Source organism: Desmodus rotundus, chromosome 2 (genome assembly GCF_022682495.2).
Source record: "Desmodus rotundus isolate HL8 chromosome 2, HLdesRot8A.1, whole genome shotgun sequence".
In the NCBI taxonomy this organism is placed as follows: Eukaryota; Metazoa; Chordata; class Mammalia; order Chiroptera; family Phyllostomidae; genus Desmodus; species Desmodus rotundus.
This window is the reverse complement of record NC_071388.1, coordinates 66,887,512-66,913,760: the sequence shown is the minus strand read 5'-3', so window position 1 is coordinate 66,913,760 and position 26,249 is coordinate 66,887,512. Positions and strand designations below refer to the sequence as shown.

The 26,249-nt window shown below is 32.6% G+C and overlaps 1 protein-coding gene across 1 annotated transcript in view; it reads left to right on the top strand.

Annotated features, from left to right (window-relative positions):
- The window catches only part of GBE1 (1,4-alpha-glucan branching enzyme 1), a 260,412-nt gene that overhangs the window by 109,463 nt on the left and 124,700 nt on the right, over positions 1-26,249 (top strand). The window contains exons 4-7 of the mRNA XM_053918274.1: positions 18,425-18,550; positions 19,589-19,724; positions 22,000-22,090; positions 25,356-25,565. Of these exons, the coding sequence (XP_053774249.1) occupies positions 18,425-18,550; positions 19,589-19,724; positions 22,000-22,090; positions 25,356-25,565 (563 nt within the window). The remainder of the gene's footprint in view (positions 1-18,424; positions 18,551-19,588; positions 19,725-21,999; positions 22,091-25,355; positions 25,566-26,249) is intronic.

Below are 26,249 nucleotides of genomic sequence, written 5' to 3'. Positions count from 1 at the left end.
TAAATGTTTTCAGATTTTGGGGGTAGATAACCAGAAGAGGGAGTGTTGGGTAACAACGCAAAAATTAACTCCCAAAATACATCAAAGACCTAAATATAAGAACTGAAACAGTAAAATACATAGAAGAAAACATAAATTCTAAACTTAAGGACCTTAGTCTTAGAATTTTATGAATTTGACCTGAAAGGCAAGGGAAGTAAAAACAAAAACAGAAGAATGGAACTACATCAAACTTAAAAGCTTCTGCATAGCAAAAGAAACCATCAACAAAATGGAAAGGCAACCAAGTGAATGAGAGGATATTTGCAAACAATACTTCAAATATTAGATTAATATCCAAAATACATTAAAAAAGTCATGCAACTCACAATAGAAAAAATCCTCTTAAAAATATATGTATAGAAGACCTAATCAGACACCAAGAAGACATACAAAAGGCCAACAGATATATGAAAAAAGGCTCAACTTACTATCCAGGGAAGTGCCAGTTTCTTATGGAGAGGTTTCTGTAGTCTTCTAGAATCAGGTTTTGTTCCTCTCATTGCGTTTGTTCCCACTTCCAAGTATCTGCTTTATTCACTTCCTAGAATAGCCCATTTTCTGTGTTCTCCCTTTCCAAATCTATCTCTTCAAAATGTCTTAAAAGTTCCTTCCTTATTGAAATAGCATCATGATTAAATGTCTATTTCACATAGCCTCAGAACTTACATATGCTGTTCTTATTGTCCTCTCATTATCCTGTACTCTCTCTATATATTTCTGTACATATGTATGTGTGTATGTATACACACACACAATATTGTTTTCTCTTCATGGTGAGCATCTAGAGCTTTCAAACAAGAAAGAACTTTCAGGATTATCTTTGTCCAATATTACTGCTTTAGTTAAGAAAATTGAATTTCAAGGAAGTTATAACTTGCCCAAGATCCTGTATCTCTTCATGACAATAACACCTGAGCCTATAAAATATCAGTTTATACTCATTGCAAAATAAATTATATGTACTTGCTTAATATATAAAAAAGAAAAGGTCAGAAAAGATGTTTTTATTTGCAATATGTTCATGACTGCAAATATTTTTCCGTAGGTACTATTCTTCTATCATGAGTTTAAATCGTTAGACATTTTAGTTTGAATTAAAAACATTATTTTGATTAGTATATTAAAATACTATATTATGCATTCACTTGCTGAATAGCTTGTTCTGGGTTAATCATTGCTTTACAGTCCTACAAAGTATAGATACTATGATTATTTTCAGTTTTAACTGAAGAAAGTGGATGTTGGATAGATTAAGTATTTTGTCCCATGTCCTAAGTGGCTGAAACAATAATCAAACTGAGCTGTTTACCTTCTACTCTATTGTCTGAAATAGTGTTGAAGTTGGCAGAACTGTAGTAATCAGCTACTTCAAACCTTGTTTTAATTGTGTGGAAACTTGGTGATTTGGCCACATAATGATTAAGAGAAACAACCAACTGTCTATTTTTAACTGTAATTACATAGAAAGTGGATAAAATAAATAAATATGATAAATAGCATTCTAAATAAATAGGTGCCTTGCTTTTACTGTTTTATGCTTGCTTGGGTTTTTTATTTAATATACGTGTGTGTGTGTGTGTATTTAACAAGGACAGTTTCACATTGATTTTAGAATATACTTTCCCACAGAGGAATGCTGTTGCTTTTATCAAACTGAATAAATATCTAGGATTTGATGCTGATATATCTTGTTTAATCATTGATGTGTTTAATTTAATCATAACATAGCTCAAATATTTCTTTGCTTTGAGCTTTTAAATTCATGGATTGATTTTCTTAATTTAGAAACTGGATTATATTCTTTTACTTTCCCACCCCCCAAGATACAGTGTATTTTTAAAGTTTTAATTTAACTTATTAAGTAAGTTTGTGAATGTTTTCAATGGGAAGCCCTCAGGTACAGCATTTAATATTCATATTTTTAATAATCACTACAGGAAATGGATAGTATTCTGTCTCTAGTTCTTCTGAACCACACTAAGTCTTATTTTCAAATAGTAATAAGAACCAATAAATTTAGTTACCATTAACATCTGTGGTCTCTGAATCTGTGCTTTCTTTTCAAAATCTAAACACAATAGGACTTCTGTCATATTTTTATTCTACAATTGAGAGCTCCACAAAAGGGGTAGAGTGGCTTTCATTTCATTATTTTGGATCATAATTTTTATGGATTTAACTGTGCCCTTCAGGCAATTAAAATCATAACACTAAAATAAATACATAATTTAAAGTTTTTTCCTAAAATTATTTTAGTTCAGTACCTCAATAAATTCCCTTTGAATATATCATTTCTGTATCAAATCAAAACATTTATGGCAGTGGAGTTATACCTCCCTCTTTTGGAAAGCCAAAGTATGTCATTGTGATTGAAATTAAATTATTTTTTATAGATTTTCAGTTTACATAATTTCCTGAGCATACAGGTATAAATGTAATGTTTATTTTTTTGGAATGGTTTTTCTTTGGAATTTTACAACATCATTAAAAAGTCAAACTTGTGTGTATATATACACATATGTATTTGTTTAGGCTTGAGAACTATAGGCCATTTGATATGTTTCAGCCCAGGAAAATTTTATTTTGATACTTGAAAGGCTTTTCTTTTTATTTAAAGAAAGTCAGTTTCAAATATTTTGTACTTATTAAACATGATTTGTAATATCTGTTAAAAAGCAGAACTCACAAGAGTAAGAAATATAGAAAGAAAACAGCAAAGTAGTTTTCTGCATAATTGTCAACAGCCTGAGCCTCCCTCCTACCATTCACTTATATTTTGTGAGTATTCTTCCCGATGTGTTTCTAGGCATTTATATACTGTCTTTCTGTCTCTGTATTTGTTTTCAATCCCTTTTTACCTCCACTCAATATATCATACAAATCTCTAAAGGTACATCAATAATTTATTTGAATCAAGTGCATACTCATATTAATAGAGTGATATAAGCTAAAAACAAATATATAATATATTATATAATACATTAACATATTATGTCAATATATAACATATAATATATAATACACATAATATATGTCATAAATATATTATATATAATATATAATAAAATAATATATGTAAATATATATTAGTGTTATATAATATACAAATAATATACAAATATCTATTTGTATAGATATGTAATATCTCATATACAATATCTAATATATATTTATATAATATATGTTAATATATAGACATATGCTTAATATATAGATATATATTATATATTGTTGTATATAAAAATATATATAGTCCTTCTAAGTATTCTACCTTGGCATAACTATTATTAAAAGAAATGAAAGCTTGTTAATATAATTAATGTTCATCATACAAATATTTTTCTTTTAATAAAGTAATTTTATTAAAATTTTGTGATGTATTGAGTATTAAAATCAGGATCCCACCTTCATTATTATTGCGTAAAGAACATTTTCTATTTCTGGTGTCCTGCTGCCTGAATCTGGGAGTGGAAGTACTCTGAATTTATCTGTATGTTGTTCAACAATATTGAGTGTCTTGCTAGAATGTGTAGTATACTCTTTTGTAACTGAGCTTACAGAATATGAAGAAATACTTCAGATTTAAAGATTTTTCAGTTAATATTACCATTTTGCAAGAAGAGTGCTAAAATATAAAAAATATATATATACAAGAGTCCATTGGTTCTTTTGCTTTATAAAGTCACATCGAACATCAATGTAGTAGTTTCATTTGTTTAATTTTCATAAATTACCTTCAGAAGTTAATTACTTAAATAGCGTTTCTAAGGGGCTGAACACACTACTTCAGCCTGCAGATTCTAAATGGTTCGTACGATGATATATCCTCCTTTATGTGTGTGGTTCTTATGAAACGTGGTTGCGAACTGCCTCTGAATTTAAGGGAAAAACAACTCTCAGGAGAGGCCTCATTTTATATACAAATTAGAATGTAATGAGATAAAATAACTTGAAGAATATGCAGGTAATACCTTTTGTTTGTTGCCTCTGTCATTGACATTTGCTTATTTATATTAAACTGGATTTACTCTGTCATACTTCATATTGACAAATTAAGATGGCCAATTCATTCTATGTCACTTACTTCAAAAGTCACATTCACAGTCATTTTGAGAAGACTGAAGTGATAATACGAAGGCAATAAGCTATGATGTCTTGTACTGTGGATTTTTTGAAAATCCCTGTCCATGTGAATATTTTCACCATTCTTTCAAATGAATTATGTAATTTCAAGATGAAAGTAACACTTCACTCACCTGTAAATCTTGAAACATTATTTCTGGCAATTAGGTAATTTTACTGTGGGTACTTGTAATAAAGATTTGGTTGACGATTGAGACACATGTAAGCTATGCTCCTTTCTTGGAAAAACAACTACATAAGCTATTTCATGAACAGTTATTCCTCAGCTAAACAGCAACCTTTGCCATTTGTTCCTAAGACATGAACTCACTTTTAAATTAATAATTATATCAAAAGGAACTCTAAAATCTGAAGAAATTAATCCTGTAGGTGTTTTATTTTTCTTTCCAAAGCTTTTTGGTCATTTTAGGCCCCAGCTTATATCCATACTGTTTGTCTTCATAGTGCTGGCACTTTGACACCTTTTAGCAGTGTTCTGTTTTTGCCCAACTATTTTTTTTAATTTATTGATTTTAGATACACAGAGTAGGAGAGAAAGAGAAACATCAATTTGTTTTCCACTTCTCTATGCATTCATTGGTTAATTTTTTAAATTTATTTTTTATTTTTTATTGATTTTGGAAGGGGGAAGAAAATGAGAGGGAGAGAGGGAAAGAGAGACTGCTTTCTTTGTTGTTCCATTTACTTATTTATTCATGCGTTCATTGGTTGTTTCTAGTATGTACCCCGACCAGGGATCAAGCCTCCAACCTTGGCATATCAGAGACCAACTCAGTTAGCTGGCCAGGCCTACCCAATCTGGTTTATTCTCCTCCAATGCTTTAGGCCTCCAGTTTCCACGTTCTACCTACAACTTTTTATTGGAACCTGTTTATTTTGCTTCCTTTTTATCAAAATTATTTTGACTCTTCAGTCTCTCATATTCCTGTTTTCATGTGTTCTCTTCAAATCATGTCCCATTTGAGGTCAAAACATCTTCAAACACCATTTTAGGTACAAACTATCCCTGTCCCCCCAATCTTCTTCCTGCTCCCTGAGGATTACAATGCCAGCATCTGTTTCTTTTTGTATCATAATCATATCAAAGCTGCATATAAAACTTAAATTTTGAAATTTCAACTTTGAAACCACATTCAGGGAGAAAAGAGTTTTCCCCATGCAAAACCCTTTTTTGTGTGTGTCCTTATCTCTCATGAAAGAGTTGATTCTGAATGTATATGTAATTGTGTATAGAGAAGTACAAATGGAAATTACAAGTTTGTGAACTAATTAGTTGTGACATATCATTTATTATCTTTGAGTTTTGCATTGTTTGTGCTTATAGAGATAATGATATTTTATTTGATTAAACATTATTCAAGGTTCTTACGCAAAAAAATTGAACTCCCTATGATTTACCACATGTACTAGTTTCTTCCTTCTGTATCATATATGGGTTCATCTACTAGGTGCACAAACCTGGATGCAAAGGATGTGAAAATTGTGATTGTAAGCTTTGTATTCTCTCTGTTTGTTATAGGAAGGAATGCCATAAAGTTCTTTCACTGATTGAAGAGCCAATATCAACTACAACTTTTAATTAAAATTATAAATGGAATTCCTAAAAATAATATTGAAAGTAAATCATCCACGTTTAGTAATGGCATTTAACGTAGCAATGATAAATATTGTTTTTCAAAATGATTTATAATACAGAACTTGTGAAGTATATTTTAACTGACAGGTTAGAACTACAGGGTCAGATCAAAAACTTGGATAGATTGACCATACCCTTCTAGGAAGGCATTCTTAAGCACAGTGGAAAGATTTTCATAAGTAAATTTTGTGAGAATTTTCATGGGCATACTCAGGACCACAAATGAATAAATTTTGAGCCAACATAGGTATCTTTAATGATTGAAGTGACATGAAGTTAGGTACTAAGTGTTTGAGAATAATAAATTGGTAGGGAGATTAGGCTATGAAGAAATAAAAATAACTGTAAGTTATTACTGTATAAGAAATAAGTTAAAAATTCAAAGTAGAGATTAAAACAAATTTCATTGCAAAATATTTTTTACCATTTTTACAGGTATTTATTATTATCAAGGTTTAGAAAATGCATATCGTATAATTCTGGTGTTTTCTTTCTTCCATGATAATTTTTTTAAAAATAAAAGTCTGTCATTTTATTATTGGAACACTGGTCCCTATAGCTACTTTGTCTTTTGCTTTCTCAGGTCTAGCTTTTATCTTGTAAGGCACTAGACTGCAGACTACAGAATCAGAATCAAGGGTGACAGGCAGGGTTGTGGTAGAGGATGGAAATGGGGCTTAGGAATTTTTATTTTAAAATGTTCCTCATCTAGTTCTCATTGCACATCCAGGGTTCAAAACTGCTGCCCAAAACACATATGTATAAATGTCTATTATTCTCTTTACTGAAATTCAGGAAGAAAATATTCATATTCCAAACATGTCACAGTTCAGCATATACAAATCAATTTCAAGTGTTTAATTCCCGCTGTTAAGGCCAAGGGGACAGTATAATACATTTTAGAAAGATGAGTATAAAAATTACTATTTTCCTCTTTATGTTTTAGTGGTTATAGAAGTGAATCACAGGTGTCTAGAAAATTAGACTGCTCATAAATATCTGCTCCCTGATTGATCCCTTTATTTGAACATTGATTCTAGAAATACTTTAAATGTATTAGCAGATTTTCTTTTCTTATGTGCATGTGCTGTGAAACATCTTGCACTTATTTTATAATCTTTATTCTTTTGTCCTTCAGTGTGGGCATGGTAGATTTTAAATATAATTATAAAGTCTGGAAAATTGAACATTTTCATTTTTCTTTCAAAGTATTTTTTGTAATAACAGTATTTCATGCTTTTTTCTTCTAAATTATGTAGGCATCAATTTTTTAAAGATAGGCTTTATTTAGTATTTGATCTTTTCATACTTTGCCAGAAAAAGAAAGAAAAGTATACTTTATGTCTGTTTACGTGCGTATTATTTTTGGATGTGCTTAATAGAAGTATTTGCCCTTTGACCAAGTGTGCCTTCAAATAATAATGAATACAGGTATGCCTCCAGGACATAACCTTTGTGGTAAAGTACGTATAATACTACATGAGCTTTTTATGATTTAAATATTTACATTTAACCTGAGTTCTTTTATTGAGTAGCACCATTAAATGTATGTTAAATGCCAACTTTAATGTTTAACCCCCTTCAGTTTAAAGGGTTTTTTTATTACTCTTCAGTCTGTTTATTTTTACCCATCCTAATATGCCAATAGCCATAAATTTCCCCAAGTGACCCAGTTAGCCACGCACTGCATCTAGCCATGTGGGTATTCTCTGAGTCTCTCAGGGAAGTCAGGTGCGTAATTCTCTGACTTGTGCTTTGTAAAGTACATTGTCGAAATTTCCTTGCTTCTCGAATTTGTCAAACTTGGAGATCAACACTGGTTGGCTGTCTTTGCCTGTGCTATCTACGTAAGATGGAGCAACCTATATTTAATAATTTAAATACACCGGAACTAGGGAGGCTTAAATTAAATAGCTCTATTGTGAAGACTCCTGTTACATATCACTACCTCTTCCCATCATCACTGTCTCCACCTCTAGTGCCTGAGTACTTATCAAAAGGACCACTTTAATTTTTGACCATATTTTATGACTGATAAGAATGCTATAAAATCAGCTGACAAGAAATTACCCAAATACATATTTTGAGTTACATGTCACATGTAGTCATTACCTATTTCTTGTTATAGTTTCTGTTGTATTACATTCTCATTTCTTGATGGTTGTACTTATTCCCTATCAATATTTATTCATACCTATTTGTAGTTTTCCTTCCCTTAATATTTAACTATTAGGAAAATTCTTTTCACCATTAACTGTTTTCTGTAATAGTCATTAGTTATATTATGAGAGATATCAGTCTCAATGTGTGTTAAATATATAATTGTATGTTTTCACAAAAGATCTTATGATTTTTAGAATCATGTATTCTGTATCTAGTTTTTGGAATGTCTCTAGATTTCATCTAAGAACTAAATTATTTCTTCCCCCACATTTTATAATTTACTTCATTGCAATAGCACTTAGAATGATTGCTTAGGAATAATATTCTTTTCTTCAAATGATTTGATATCTCACCAAATAGACTTTTGTGATTATACTTAGTGAAATATTTTGAAGAGGTTTAAGTCATTTTACTCTATAGTACCACCTCCATTCTAGCACTTCTGAAAATACTTCTTACATTTTTTATTGACATTATACCAGATTATAACTCTGTTTACTTAATAGAATTCCAGCCTTCACTGCACATGGATGAACCTCTTTGACGCACACTTTTTCAGTAATGAAAACTCAACTGATCCCCCCTCCCTTTCATAGCTTTCTCTTTTATTACTATATCGATCTTTCAGTATCTTGGAAGTTTAAATCCTATATTTTTATATCATGTGTAATTCATTTGTTTTCTTGTCTAAGACACCTAATCAATCTTTACTCAATTACAACATTTCAGCATTGTTCCTATTCTTCTTACTTTGGAGTAATTTTCTCACTTGCTCAGGGATATTGTTTTCAATGCCTGCTAGCTAAACCTCACATAATCCCTTTGAATTGTGTCTTTTTGTGGTGACCTCTCTTTATAAGGGTTTTGTTCAGGTAATGTACTTGAAATGAAGCAAACACTTTATCAGTTCTACTTAGTTGTTTTTTTTTTTTATTTCTTTAAAGATTTGTCTCAGTCAAAAGATAGTTACAGGAAAAATAGTTATATTACTTAGACTAGAAGATTGTGGAAAACGATGAAACCTTTGGAAGTAGAATTTCTTTTTACAGGTATAGGAGTATCTGTCTCTAAATTATTCTAAATAAAAACCTACGTTTAGAATAAGAAGCAACCACTGATCTTCATTTGTTTCTTTTTGACAATATTTTGCAGTTTCTTCTCTCCCATGTATATTACAGAAAGGAATGTTTGTATCTCTGGAATTCTATAATTGGTGTTAAATCAGGAGCAAAGTAGCTATGAGTATTATACTTCAAAAACCATCTCTTTTTCTATACATTGGTGTCCTTTATTCCAAAGTTTAATATAATATAATCTGATACTTTTTTGTCACATTACAAATTTATTTTTTATAGCAGATATGCTTAATCTTTTCTTTCAGTGAAAGAATTTTTTTTTTGTTAGTGCTTCATTTCTGTTAGAGAAATCCTTTATTCCTACTCAAGCTGTTATTAGACATAACCTTGGAAAAATTTTTTGTTTCTTATTTTTAAAAACTGAATTGTGATAACATTTTTTTTTGTTGTTGTTCTTTTGTTTTGTTTTTGCAGAAATTAAAGGTTTTATTTTTACTTTCCCAAGGGAGGGAAAGGACTAGTTTCAGAGATATGCACCACTCTGGAGGGGTTAGGGCTTTTATGGGATAATGGGGTGGTTGCAGAACAGGGTGTTTCAGTTGGGCTGCAACTTGTAAGTTCCTGGAGCCTCCTCTCCTTCAGGGTGCTTCTAGTAATTTTCTAGTCCTGAGGATAAAGGCTCATAAAACAATTAGGGTCAGTCATGCTCTATGGGGTCCAGCTAACTCTGGCAAAGAGGACCTGAGAAAGGGGCTTTGCCCTGTTAAAACTGAAGCACAGAGTGGTAAGTAGCTCACCCAAGGTCATACAGCTAGTAAATAGTAGGACTGGGAGGACTGGGATTTAATCCAGTCAGTCTGGCACATTGCTTCTCTACAGCTTGGTTCTGCTACCCTGAAATGTAGTTTTGCTTGTCTAGGTTTTCTTTTTCCTTTTTTAAATCTTTTTTAAAAAATATATTTTATTGATTATGCTATTACAGTTGTCCCATTTTCCCTCCTTTATTTCCCTCTGCCCTGCACCCCCCGCCCACCCACATTCCCCACCTCTTAGTTCATGTCCATGGGTTGTACATATAAATTCTTTGGCCCTGGCTGGTGTGGCTCAGTGAATTTAGCACTGGCCTATGAATCAAAGGGTGGCTGGTTCAATTCCCTGTCAGGGCACATGCCTGGGTTGAGGGCCAGGTCCCCGGTTGGGGGTGTGTGAGAGGCAACAGTTGATGTTTCTCTCACACACTGTTACGATGATCTGGCCACATAGTTCAGTTGGTTAGAGCACCATCGTGACATCATGTTCTAAAATAGGAAATCCTATGCAAAGCTAAAATAATGGGAGCCAATGAAAATTTATTAATAGATTATTGCTTTTGAAGTTCAGCTGATTCTGTCTTTTTCTTAGTTAAGCTACTAGGAAGGACATCACCTTTTCTTTTCTTTGTGTAGTGTTCAGTGCTGTGTAACATAAGAGTTCAAGTGACTTCATCTAATGTTTAATCTGTTTTCCACCCACCGCAATCCCTGAATATCCTAGATGGTGTCGCAAGGACACGATGGTTTTCAGTGATGACTCTATATGCACCTGGCTTGCGTAAGGCTGTTTGATTAATTGAAAATTATGGAACAAAGATGGGGATCCCAAAAATGTATGGACTTTGATATCCAGATAAAACTTAGAGAAAATTTTGAAAACTTAAAAAAACAGAAGTTAATATAAGCAATGGTATATCAAGTATAGCTCATATATAACCCTAATTTATCTAATTTTACTAATCAATTATGTAGAGTTCTATCAAAATTAATCCACACAATGGCCATTTACATATTGGCCTTATTATTATATTATTAGAAAACTCCATTGGTGCTTTTATTGAGGTCTTAGTTTCTTCCCTCATTATTCTAAAAACTACCAAGTAACTCAAAGTTCACAATGAAATAACCTTTTAATGTCAGATAGTGTTCCTGATATTTATAATTTGAAAATTTAGAATGTAATTCTTCAGTAAGCATTATTATAATTAATTGTTTTGCCAACTGATCATTGATTTATTGAAATAGTTCATCTCTGTATAATAAAGCAAGTATGTCAGGTATTGGGTACAAAAAATAATCCCTTAATTTTTTCCTTATGGCAAATTTAGAGCTTTTATTTGCATCCTGTGAACAGTGATTGTTTTTGTTCAATCTCTGAAAATAATTTCATAGGACTAGGCTAGCAGTAAAAACTCGAATTACAAATTCACTTTTTTGAAGACTTCTCCTATCAATACTAAAGTTTAGCAACACATTTGTACTGAAGGAGTTTGCTTTTCCTGAGAATCATCAAGAAAATTTATCTTGTTTAGTGAAGGTCACTGAAATAAGCTGGTGTCTGTTTGCCTACTTTTGGGGAGTAGGAAGTTAATAAGAGATTAAAATGTGTATTTAAACTACTCATTAAGGTAACTTTATTTTTTAACTCTTTCCGGCACTGACAAACCTGAACTAAATTTAAGTACATTTTGTTTAATCTTAGAAAGTGATTGCCTCCAATTTTTTCCTTTCTGGTTTTATTAGTTTCCAATGGGTACTGCACAAACGTGGTGGCTTTGAACAACAGAAGTTTGTTCTCTCACAGTTTTGGAGGCCAGAAGTTAAAAATCAGTGTAACTGGGTTGAGGTTAAGGTGTTGGCAGGGACGTGCTATCTCTGTAAGGGAGAATCTGTTCCTCACCCCTTCCAGCTTCTCTTGGTTGTTGGCATTCCTTGGCTGTCGTATCCTTACTTGGCCGCATTGCCTTGTCCTCTCTATATTTAAAATACCCGTCTCCCTTCCACTATAAGGGGATATGTGACTGCTCTGCTGGGTAATGTGTAAAATCTCTCCATTTTAAGGTCCTTACTTTTATAAACATCTGCAAAGATGCATTTTTTTCCATGTAAAATACCATTCACAGATTCTAGGGAACAGGATATAGACATCTGAGGGGCCAGTTTTCATTCTCCCCAAATGACAGAGATTTCTTTCTCCTATAACCTTACCTAATCTTAAGATAGGTTCAAGCAAGGATAACAGGCAAAACTATGAACAGCTGTATACTCATAGGTCCATTGTTTTTACACAGTATAGCAGTAGTATTTTAGTTTAATTAAATTGAGATTTGAGAGCTTTTTAAAAATTATATTAAGCTATGTTAGTTTTCATTATATCTATGCATTTAAAATAATTTTATTCTGTGTTATTTGTAAATATTTAAAACACATTCATTTCTTCAGGATTCTATTCATTGGTAGAATCACCAAATTCTCCTCTAGAATGTCATAATTTTCCTACTTAATTATGAACTTTGGATTATTTTTTCTAACATTTTCTCTCCATTTTTGTTTCACACTTTTCTAAATATCACTTAAGATAAATTGCAATGTGTTCTGTTTGTATGTGTGTACATTTCTTCTCTCTTTAAATGTATTTATGTAGATATAGATATATTTCAGTCACATTTTATACATACAGACAGAATACTTCTACTCACATTGCACATTGGTATGGCTGCACCCATTGTTGTGTATGTTATGTATTTACATATACTGTCAATTATATTGAATATTTTATATGCTTATATATTTATAGTATATTTTATATATATATATCAATTATATAATATAACCTACATGTAATTTTAAAGAGGAGGTATATTGTATAACTTAGAGGTAATTTAAAAGATTTATATTGTTTTATAAACTAGAAATGGCTTTGCTTGGTTATTTACTTTAACCTCTACCTCATCAAGTAGTTATCTTTATAAATAGATATTTTAAGCCATCCTCAAGCATTTTTTTGAGAAAAGGGTATATCCTCAAAGCATATGGTTGTGATTTGGGTAGTCTAATCTGGGAAAATTGAATAGCATCATTCAATATCTGTGTCTTCTTTCTTGGCATTCTATACGTTCACTCACGAAACCCAAGGTTACAGGCAAGAACATTTTCCAGAGTAGGCTAACATATCTAATCAGCTGAATACATTCACTCTTTTTATGTAAAATTTCAGGCCATCTAAGGAGCATGTTATCTCAGTAATTTTGTAGTCCATAGGAGCAATATTTTTGGCAAGAAGCATTTCAAATTATATTCCCAGAATGAGTGAATATACACATACACAATTCTTTTTTCCGTCTTAACTATTTTACCAAACCATTTCTTATAGTGTATGTTTGAGTTCTTGTTTTTTAAAGATTTTATTTATTTATTTTTAGACAGAGGGAGAGGGAGGGAGAGGAACATCAATGTGTGGTTTCACTCATGCACGCCCTTCTGGGGACCTGGCCTACAACCCAGGCATGTGCCTTGACTGGGAATCGAACCAGTGACCCTTTGGTTTGCAGACTGGCACTCAGTCCACTTAGCCACACCAGCCATATGTTTGAGTTCTAAATGACATTTTGTTAAAAAAATTTGACTTCATACATGTAACTCAATCAGTTTGGCTTTGGCATGGGTAGAGGTTTCCTTCATTTACTTCCTTATTTACTTTAATGTCTTTTGATAGTAACCTCCCGTAAGTCAAAGATATAACGTGGCTCATTAAAAAAACAGCCTATTAACATTTTTAAAGTTAACATCCAAAATGTTACAGTTTTGCAAAATATCTATTTGCCCTATAAAAAATTTCATCATGATATTAATTTTTTAGTATATCCCTTTAAATTGATTTAATATATTTTTAAAGTTGTATTTTTAACACTATCAATATATGTTTAGCACACCTCCCCAGTGTGTATGCAATTATTTAATCCATCTATTTGCAATCCTTACTAAAATACTTATTTTTTCTAATTATATAGAAGCTCTACAAGGGAAATGAAGTGATAACAATATAGAAGCATACAACTGGAAAGTGGAAGCTATTAAAATCCCTCTAATCAAAACCAACCAGTTCAATATTTTTTCTGACTTTTTAAATATTTTAGTCTATGAGTTTGTGTGCATTTACATAGGAAGATGCAGCACACTGTTTTTTATAATGACAAAAATTGCAGCCTTCAATACAGGGTGAGACAAAAGTAGGTTTACAGTTGTTCATATGGAAAATAATGTACAGTAATTAATAAATAATGATACCAGAATAAACTTTGTATTTCATGTACACACAACAGAAAACATACTTTTTCCCCACCTTGTATCAATCAATAGTTTAATTTTTAACAACTATACATTATTCAGCCACTTTCTGCTAATGAAAGTAACACTAAAATTAATAGACAAAGATAAAGACTTTTTGTGCACATCTCTTATTATTTCCACACAGTAAACTATAATTCAAATTGCTGAGTCATTGAGAATTATTGTTTTAATATTTGATGCATATCGCCAAATTGCTATTCGCAACCCATACTATTTTACACTCATACCAGCCTTATATAGGACTTTCAATTTGGTATTATCATCTGAACTCTTCTACCCATCAGATATGAAACTTATTATTGTTGATAGATTAACCAAACTAGCTCTTTCTTTTCTTTTTTTTACTTTAAATATTTTTTTTTTCAGTTACAGCTGTTTGACATGTAGTATTCTATTTTTCAGGTGTACAACTCAGTGACGAGACATTATATAATTTAGTAAGTGATCACTCAGACAAATCTAGTACCCATATGACACCATACATAGTTATTACAATATTATTGATTATATTTTATGTTCTGCACTTGACATCCATATGACTATTCTGTAACTACCAATTTGTACTTCTAAATCCCTTTACAATTTCAACCTCCCTGCAACCCTTTTCCCATCTGGCAACCGTCAAAATGTTCTCCTTGTCTATGAATCTGTTTCTGTTCTGTTTGTTTCCTTTGTTTTTTAGATTTCCACATATAAGTGAAATCACATGGCATTTGTCTTCCTCTGTCTGACTTACTTCACTCAAGCATAGTACCTTCTAGATCCCTCCATGTTGTTGCAGATGGCAAGATTTCATTGTCTTTAATGACTGAGTCACATCTGCTGTGTGTATGCACAACTTCTTTATCCTTTCATCTGTTGATGGACACTTAGGTTGCTTCCATATCTTAGCTATTGTAAATAATGCTGCAACGAATGTATGAATGTATATGTCTTTTTGACCTGTGGGTATATATGTCTTTTTGAGTTAGTGTTCTGAGTTTCTTCAGATAAATACCCTAGCTCTTTCTTTTCAATTTGCTATATAGCATATGCTATTTTGAGGTTGTAAACTAAACGATATAAGCCTTATCATGTAAAAATCTTTCATTTGAATTTGAAATCAAGAGAGCAAAAATCTGTGAAGTACCCTCTTCCCGCTCCCCCCATAAACAAATTTGTGGGCAAAGTTTAGTCCAGAAAGATTATATTCTCTATTCATTGGGATGTCTCTCATGCTGGATTTATTTAGATTTATTATAATACTCTTAGTTAGTTATCACAACCATCTAGGAACAGTAAATCAAAAGCAAGGGGAGGTGTCTATTCTAGGCAAGTGTATTAGGAAAGTGTAAACTACTGTCACAAAGGTACCTCCAAAGTTCAGCAGCCTAAAGAGCAGAAACATTAATTTACCTTTTATGTAATGATCACAGATAAGTATTCCAGATTTTGTGAGCTTTGTTTTACATATCTAGGGACCTAGGCTATAATTTTATTACTAAGGAAGAAGGAGGAAGCTGGATAATGAAAAGTGCCCACCCCAAAAAGCAACACTAATAGAGATAACTAATAGATGTGTCTAATAAAAAACACTAATATACGGGTGGTTCCCAGAGGAGAGGGGATGTTGAAGGACTGGGTGAAAAAGGTGAAGGGATTAAGAATTATCAATTGATAGTTACAGACTCGTCATGGGAATGCAAAGTACAGCACAGAGAATGTAGTTGATAATATTGTAATAACTATGCATGGTGCCAGGTGGATACTGAAACTATTGGGGGGACCACTTTGTAAAGTATATGATTGCCTAAGCAGTATGTTGTATTCCTGAAACTAACATAAAACAATACTGAATATAAACTGTAATTGAAAAAATAAAATTAAAAAAGAAGAAAACACTAATAGAAATGAAGAAACACAACTTTTGAAAACAAATACATTGAAGCCTTTCAGCGAATGAGTACATAATCTGTTGTCAGGTGTAGGATTTGATTTTATTCTACCCACAAGCTTATGTTAACCTGCTATTGTTTCATGGATTGTGGCAGAAAACACAGGACTCGCGAGTCTGATACAAATGGTTTTATTACTCATGGTACAGAAAGCAGTATGAGCACCATATTTGCATTGGTCTGCCTTGCCTTCCAAGTCCCATAGGGTTGAAACTGTACAATCCAGATGGATGCTACTCACATGGTTGATTTGCCTCATAGCTGAGGAATATTCACCTTGGGGGATCCATTGTTCTATAGCAAATTATAATCAAGCTTGTTCTTTGTCTTCAAGGAAGACATCTCATTTCTCAGGGCTGTTTGCTACATACAGCCGGACCCTGTCAAGAATAGTCAGGGCCATGTATTCTTGGTATGCTAAGCAAAATAAGTAGAAGTGTAGGAGATTCTTAGGACTATTTCTTCCAACCCCCATCGCTCAATAGCCTCTGAAGATATTTCATGTGTACAGCTAGATCAAACATTCCAAACAATGAGGAAATTATAGTCAGCATGAGGAGAGTCTTCATGTTCTTAAATTTCAAATATTTCTCTACCAACAAATGTCTTCAAAAGTAGTTATTCATTTACGTTTATCCTTAGGAGGTATTGTAGAGCCATTTGCAAAGGAGAGGAAAAATAGATGGGTGGATTAGGCAGAATGTTATTCAATGAAAACTGTTTTTTGTATTTTATTTCCCCATAACCTATTCTGGGTTGACGAGTCAGCAAAAGGTCCTTTTCTCAGACTTACCACTCCTGCATATTATACTAGAAATTCATGTGGCAAAAGGGACATATTTTTGGTATTTGGGAGGTTAAAATACTCTAGAAGTGTGTTTAATTTGTTTATTCATGTTTTTATGATCATTACTTGACTAACTAACAGCAGCCCTTGGCTATGATTGGCTTCAGTAAGTGGTAGGCCTAATGAAGGAGAAATAATTGATTTCATGTAAGTTAGACATTCTTTTTCACCATGGACTTGCCTCCTCTATTGGTCTAAGTTATGATTTATTTTTATATCTGAGGGAAGTGCTGTGGAAGTCTGTTAAGAATAAGGAAGTGAGTACCAGAAGTTCTGTGTTCAGCTTTTGGCCCTGCCATTTGGTGACTTTGGGATTTTTGACAGTTTACATAATCTCACTTAATATTTTTGTCATAACGATTCTCTGGAATCAAGTGAGATATGTTTATGAAAGTCTTTTCTAAATTGTAATACATTATACAAATATTTAATTACTAAGAATTATGCGGGGGTTGGGGTAAAGAAAAAGAATTATGCAAACTTGAGCTTTTCTCTGTTAAAGGAAACTGAAGAATATGTCCTTTCTCAACGCTGATATATGTTACAGCTCCTAATCTGAACATTTTTGGTCATATCCTACCTACTTTTAGAAGGTTTAATTTAAAAAGAACTTTTAAAAAAGCTTAAATTTCAATCACTTGAACACTTAATTCACATAGCTTACTTTTTTATATAAGCATGTTGATCAATTCAGTCCTCTAATAGATTCTATATTAAATCTAAAATGGTGAATTCAGTAAAAATTGTATTTGCATTTTACTCCTATTTTTTATTATTGATAACAATAGTGATACTGTTGGCAAATAAAGGAGTGGATGGCTAAAAGGTAAAATGTTTGGCTTTATATGGTAAAGAATACTCAGAATAGAGTATAGAAGAATTTGAAAAGGGGTAGAAAATATTTTCAGTGTTGTGTATGTGTATGTGTGTGCACAATACAGGTATTAATCAACACCATTTTTCTCCTTTAGCTTCTTGAAAATGTTATAATTAATTGCTGTGGGAGGGAAAGGAAGAGATGGTGATATAACTCACCTGTCACTTTTTTATAATAGGATAGGATTATTTCCTCCTGATGATTGATTTATTGACTGCAGTTCCCAAATAATATTCATGTCTTTTATTATCTACTGTATGCTGAGTTTAATTAACCACTCTAATGGTTGGTTTGCAATGATGGAAATTGCCAGAGAATCATAAAATATTCTAGATAGAAGTTACTTTAAGGGTCATATACTATAGTAGATGAGGAAAGCAAGATCCATAGAATTAAACCATCTTTAAGGTCACTCACCTGGATGGTAGTTTAGATTCTTAATGACCATTCCTCCTTTTCCAACTTGTAGCAGTGCTCATAAACTACTATGCATTATCTTAGTTTTGAAGTATTTTAAAACAATAATATTTTGTTCTCTTTTTAGGTAGTTATTAGGAGCAAAAGTGGAGAGATTTTGTATCGTATTTCACCATGGGCGAAGTATGTGGCTCGTGAAGACGATAATGTGATTTATGATTGGATACACTGGGATCCCGAACACACATATAAAGTGAGAACAACAAATCTTTAAATAAATGCTTGTCCCAATATTTTTAGGAAAATTAATTTTTACTTTTATAACTTTTATAGTAATGTTTAACTTTTCAGTGCTGGTTTAATATGTCATACTGCATCTGTTTGCTATATATATTCAGATTTTACTATCTGTAGCCAATAACATATAAAAGTGATTTTTTTTCTAATCATGTGTTTCTGAGATTGAGGGGAGAAATAAAACTAAATCCCTACATAGTAACCTATAAGGTATACTGATTATTTTTTAAAATCTTAACCAAGTATCTGATTCATCAAAGACTCTTCAATGATGTCATATTTCCATTGTCATGAATTTGAAGCAGGATCAATGTCATTAAGAACAAGGAATAATGAAGACATTTCATAAATGTATTAGGGTAATTGTTAAGGCTGTCTTATTTTTAAGAGTTATAGGTATCTGTACTGGCTGGTGTGGCTCAGTGGATTGAGTGCCTGCCTGTGAACCAAAGGGTTCACTCGCCACTTCAATTCCCAGTCAGGGCACATGCCTGGGTTGTGGCCAGGTCCCTGGTTAGGAGGGTGTGAGAGACAACCACACATTGATGTTTCTCTCCCTCTCTTTCTTCCTTCCCCTTTCTCTAAAAATAAATAAAATAAAATCTTTAAAACAAAGAGTTAGGTATCTTTGTACTCACTTTTCTGTCCTTTGGGTTACTGCGGCTTGTTGATAAGTGCTTGGCATTTAATAATTATGTATGCATTTCACAGCTGTTCTATTTTCTCTAAGGCTTAGGCCCAAAATATACCCTCACTCAATGGTGAGGCCATTCCACAATTGCTCTTTTAAAATAGGTTCATTAACATGATTCTGAAAAGGATTTTGTTTTTCTCAAAAGAAAATTTAATGGATGTAACCAGGCTTTTTTTTATATGTGAAAACATTTCCAGAGTTTTGTCTGAGTTGATTCACCTTTTCATTTAACATGCTTAATCAGCTAGAGTCATGCTAGCATTCTTGTTCTAATTGTATACCTAACTTTATACTCTGTAGTTTAAGCATTCTAGACCAAAGAAGCCAAGAAGTCTACGAGTTTATGAATCTCATGTGGGGATTTCTTCCCATGAAGGAAAAGTAGCTTCTTACAAACATTTTACATGTAATGTACTACCGAGAATCAAAGACCTTGGTAAGTAATAACTGTGATATTTGTTCAGATAAAATTTTAATGAATCTGTTTTCTTATTAGAAAAGCTAATTACAAGTGTCTGTTTTGTGTTAAGAGATTAAATATGTAGTAGAAATGAATTTTATTTTAGGCTTCTCAAATTGCCCTGTAATAGTGATAACATAGAAAAGAGAAATGGTATAAAAATAAGAATTCAATATATTATTCCAATTACAGTTCTAAGTAATGTGAACTAGTAGCATGCAAAATTGTAGATAAATACATAAGCATAATTACTTTTTTATAGGAGAGAACTTTTATCATTTAACTGGTCAGTGAGTAAAGCCTGTCCATTTCAGTTTCTTGGGAAAAAAAAATTGTACATCCGTAAGATGACTGGAACTCATTTTTATATCCGAGTCATTGCACATATGGCTCTTGTCTGGATGACATTTTTGACAAATATTTGTGGTACATCTTCTGTGTGAAACACATTGTTGTAGATGTTCATGTTTGGGACTGTGATGACATAAACCCTGTCTTCCCGGGAGTAACCGGGAGGGTGAATAGTGTACTGCTGAATTATTGATTCGGTGTGCTTTAAACCTATTCTTTTTCTTTTTATAGCGATGCTTTTTTTTTTTTTTTTTGGATCATTTCACAGCATATTAGCACTTGCCCCAATGACTAAGCAGGAAGATAAAGTACATTTAATTACTCTGCTTTTGCTAGGCAGCCCAAATTTTGGCTGCAAGAAAGTTTTGTAATTCGTGGTTAAAGTTTTCAGTTATATATGGATTGTAATTATCTGTGATAATGAGGTTAATTTCCAGAAACCAAAATTAAATAATGTATGGAGAATTTAACACTGATTATATTTAATAGATATTATATTAAAATTGTTGTATTTGAGATGTTCTGTTATTTTATAATATAATAAATGATTTATGACTTTGTTCTTGTAGAAGTTTCAGCAGAATAAGGATTCTCTCATTTATCTTTGCGTTTGAATTACCTAAGCTAGTATTCTGAACATAACTAAATCTAGGAATGATTAATGCCATAAAATTAACAATAAAACTATAAATTGTTGCTTGATTATGAGAATAATATTTATTGTATAATAGAGAAATAAACTGAAAACTTTGTATTTTGTTGTAAAATATATAATTTATTTATGTTATCTGAGAAGTTTATATATATATTTCTATCAAGCCAGGTAGAGTTAATTTGAATTTTTTTTTCAGTGAAAAGGCAAACAATTATGAACTTTTCATCAGATTATGAACTATGGAGTTTGTTATTTTTCTTTAAACTTATCAATCCCTAATTCTGAATGTGAATTTGTAATTGTCCCAATATTAATTATGTACTGAAATATGTGCACAAGAAGCTATGTTGACCTGAATTGGACTTTGAGAACAGAATAAAACTATTTCCTGTACATTTTACAGAAATATAATTCACAAAGCAATCAAATCGTATTTGAAAATTATACCAAATTGAACTTGGAAGAAGAAAAACCTGATTTTTTAGGGTTTTTTTAAAGAATAATTTTTCTCTGATTATTTGCTTACATTAAAAACAAATTAATACATATGTTTAAATGTTATGGATTTTTAGAAAAGGCAGTGCCAACCTTTTTGATTCTCTTCAGTTAGTGTTAGAGCAAAACATTTTCAAATAGAGGAAGGAAGGCTGAGTGTGTGTGTGTGTGTGCTCACATGTGCACACAGGCAACTTTAGAGTCATTTAATAGGTGCAAGAAATAGTGGAAAGAGAACAATTAATGCTAACTCTGTAACAGCTACTTTGTGGAAAAATGGATTTGTTGCTGTGTCTTATGGTATATAGTAGAATAACTGAAATATAAAGAAAAAAGTAAAATAAAAAGTATATGGCATGCAATTGGTTACTCTTATTTAGCATTCATAATCTCCAATATGAATATTACAAGTACAGCTGAAGTTTAGCATATGGAGATTTCCATCTTTAATATTCTAAATCCAAATTAAGAATCTATTTGCATATAATTTACTACTTGTTAAAATGAAGACATTTGAAATAGCTAGTTAGACTATAACTCTCAAGAACTAACTGTCCGATTTTGTTAGAAGGTCAGACAAGCAAAAGATATTAAAGTAGTAGAACTTTCAAAATGATCAAGTCATTTATATGTAAATGATTATGTGTAAAATTTTATGTCTTTAGAACAAGGATTCTATGTTTATATACATATTTTTTTATTCTTTTCTAAAATGGGGTTTTAATCTCTATTTGACCTTTGCTCACATAGGGTACAACTGCATTCAATTGATGGCGATCATGGAACATGCTTATTATGCCAGTTTTGGTTATCAAATTACAAGCTTCTTTGCAGCTTCAAGGTAAAAGGAAAGACTCACTACATCCATTCTTTTTTGAGCAAAAAGTTAAAAAATGTAGTTTTATATTTTATATGATGTCATTTTGTAACCTATTTTAGGGTTGAGAGAGTTAACATAAGGTTAGCAGTTTTAAGATTATAGAGTTTCACCCCATCTAGTCTTAGAGGTTGGCCTTGATTATTGTTGCTTTTCATGAAATGATTTCTGATCAAGAATATTCAGTTGTTGGCTGAAATTTTCATGATTGGGTGGCCCAAGCTTTAGTCAGAAAATCATGTCCCACAGAAGCCGTTATTGCCAGGACTCACATCTTTTTATAGAAAGCTACTGACTCATGTAGGAGGGTGACTGAGGAGTCCATTGGTAGGACATGGGGCTACTATGCACAGAAGGACTGCCCTTCCCAGGCTGATGCCTAAGGAACGGCGCCTTCTGTGCAGTTGAGGAAGTGCTGGCCTGAATGATCACAAGGTGAACATGTATAACACTGTTTCGTCCTCATGGCAAATATTCTGAGGAGGCATAGAGATTTTAATCCAATGACCCTACATATCATGATTTCCACCAGCAATAGGAGCAAATGTCAGGGGTCTATAATAGCGTAGAATCAGAGTTTTGATCAGATTAGATTAGATTAGACATGAATTGATGTTAGCACTGAGATCTAAAGCATGATTAAAGTTAACTTGGGGAGTAGTGCAGTGGGAATAGGTAGATAGAATTCAAAACAAAACAAAACAAAACAAAACTATATTCATTTACCTGCTTTTCTTTATTGTAATTCTTCTTGAATAAGTTACCTTTATTTATTCTCTCTAATTCCTCCACTTTTCTTCTTTCTTAAATTTATTCCAAGGAGTCTTTTCACCTCTTCACTGAAAGTACTCTTTTTGGTGGTACTGATAGCCTCCACATTGTCAAGTACAAAGATAAGCTCTTACTTGTACCGTCAACAGCATTTGGCAAAATTGGTTACTCCCACCTTCTTGGAACTTTTTTTTCCCCTTGGCTTTTAGAATATTTTATCCCCTGTTGTTATTCCCACCTTTCTTGTGATTTCTTTCTTATTTCCTGTGCTCTTTCTCACCAGTAAAGACTGTTATCTACCAGTGCTCAGCCCTTGGTCCCATTCTCTTCTCTGTTTATATGAAGCACCTTGGGTCTCGTTAAGTCTCACACATTCCTATGGCTTAAATACACTTTATATGCCAACTCCCAAATTTAACTCTGTAGTTCTGACCTCTGTTCTGAACTTCAAACCGTGTCTGTTTGACATCGGGATAGCTAATACTTACATAATACTTATATCCCAAATTAAACTCTTGATCTTATCTTCCATCCTCCTCCAGTCATCTCTCCTAGTTCTGTAAATGCCAACTTCATCTTCCAGTTGTTCAAGCCAAAAGCCTTTGCGATATAAGTGACTCTCCTTTTCTGTCTGTAGCTCTAGCCAGCATAAAAATTAGCCATCTGTAACTTCAAAATATGTCTCACATCTGGCTGCTTCAACTGCTACCACTCTGTTCCAAGTTGCTGTTATGTCTTACCACTATTATTTCAATAGCTCTTTAACTGGTCACTCTATTTTCCCTTATCCTCCTATGCTTTCCCTAGTCTTCTCTCCCTCCATAAACATGGACTACTTTCTGCACAGTGGCCATAGTAAACGTTTCAAAATAAAAGTTAAATCATGTCACTTTTTTTTGCAAGGAACCTTCTAATGATTCTCTCTCCAAATAAAAGCCAAAGGTTTTATATTGGTTCATAATACCCCATACCACAGGTCTTGGGAGCCCCTGTGGTCTTAACTCTTGTTCCTTCCACTCCAGCTCGGTAGCATATTTGCTGTTCTCCAAATGCCCCAAGGCTGGTTTCTGTCTCCAGTGCTGTTTCTGAGCACTCTTCTCATTAACTATTCACATGCCTTGCTCCCTGCTTCTTTAAGGCCTTTCTCAAATATTGTCTCATGAAACTTTTACAACTGCCCTTATTTAAAATAGCAAACCTGCCCTTCTTACCATTGGTTTTGCTTCATTGTTTTAAGATAAGTTACTGCTATCTGAGAGTCCATATATCTTGCTTATTTATTTGTTTTTCCCAACTAGAATATAAAATTTATAAATGCAGTGATACTTATTTTGTTTACTGCTGAATTCCCAGAGCATAGAAACTTTCATGACACGGTAGATAGCCTAACAAGTATTTGTTAAACAAACGGATGAATGAATGAAACTTTAGTAGTGTTCATTCAGTGAACATGCTGTTCAGTGAGTGGAAAGGAGACTTGGTGGCTAGGATAAGGAGAGGAAGTGGTAGAATGTCATAAGTCAATTTATTGGAACGAGCCACATTAAGCAGTGCAGTAGGTCATGATTAGGACACTGATATTCATCCTGAGAAGATGATATGATCTTATTTGCATTTTGAACATACAAGTCTTGCTGCCCAATGGAGTTGGCTATTAAGAGAACTGCTGTATACTAAGCACTGTGCTGCACCGTGCATGGGAAACTGGTTAGTCACAGCCCCTGCCATCAAGAAGCATGTGCTCTAGTGAGGAAGAGCCACAGTAAACAATCATAAGGGTGACCATTTAAAAGGCAAAGATGATGCTGTGGAAAACTGTAATGCCGAGATGTTACACAGATTAAGAAAGGACTCCCTTTTGGGTGTGATTTTGTTCTCTTTTTAATGTAGACTAGAAAGCTACTTTTAACACAAACACACATGAGTTACAACTTTTCAGCTTGGGTGGTGACATACATCGCATTTTCTCTTGGCCTGTTGGTACCTGAGCGCATTTCAGTTTAGGAATAAGTAAGTGCAGGAGGGATGACTTCAATCCAGGCCCCAAAGACTTTCAAAGGAGTACTCTAAGAGTTCACCTGACTCCAGCCATATTCACTCAAAGGGATGGCCATGCCTGTGAACAGGAATGGCCCTGTTCCCAGGATTAGTTAGACTTGGAGATGGAAATCAGAAACTCTGAGTATAGAGAAGTGGGGTTCTACAGTCTAACTGTTCAGAATGTGAGTTTTTCTTGGGATATAAATCTACATTTAAAAGCTTAATTGGATTATTTACTGAATGCTTTTAAATTTGCTCAATAGCAAATATTAAGCAACTTTCACTTTTACTGTCCTATGGTATTTGCATATTTAAAGTATGTAGTACAGTGCTTGTGAAACAAATGATTCACAGAAATGATTGGCTGTTTGCTTTAAATATGATGTAATCTTGTTTTTGCTGTGTTCTTTATCTTTAGTCGTTATGGAACTCCTGAAGAGCTAAAAGAACTGGTTGACACAGCTCACTCCATGGGTATTATGGTCCTCTTAGATGTGGTACACAGCCATGCCTCAAAAAATTCAGAGGATGGATTGAATATGTTTGATGGGACGGATTCTTGTTATTTTCATTCTGGACCTAGAGGGAACCATGATCTTTGGGATAGTCGATTGTTTGCCTACTCTAGGTAGGTACATATAATGTGGAAGTGTTTTCTTTATTTAAAATTAATTTTAAGGAATTTCACTAAATTCATTCTATCTATACGCTCTTACTGATATTTCATTTCTTAAAATGAGCTTTTATAATTTTATAAAGAATGTTGGACACACGCATAGAATTTAGTTTGTTTTGTAGTATACATGTTCATGGTAAGTTGCATTAAATTTTAGCTTTATAAATCTTTTGCCGTTTAAAATATATTGGTGGTGCTCCCATTTGAAAGGATTAATGTGAAGCATTTTTTAATATCAAAAAGACTATCAGGTTGAATTAACCTTAGCAAGTCTTCCTTTAATAAAGAAATACACAATGTTTTAAGTAGGTTATTTTTAAAAATCATACTTCATGTTTTGCTATCTTAATAATACCACCATGTTTTAGACTGCACCTAAATAATTGTAACTATAATAACAACTAACATTTATAAATATATAAATAATATTTCAAATATGATACCAAATGTTTTAGCTATATTAGCTACATATTTTATTTATTTTGAATGACAACTCTACTTATACACGGTAAGTAGTATTTTTTTTCTTTCTATCTTCTCTGGTTATAGTTTGCTTGCTTGTAAGCTAAGTACTATTTTTATAGCCATCATACAGATAGTAAGCTAAGGAATAGTGTTAAAACAGTTTGGTGAGAT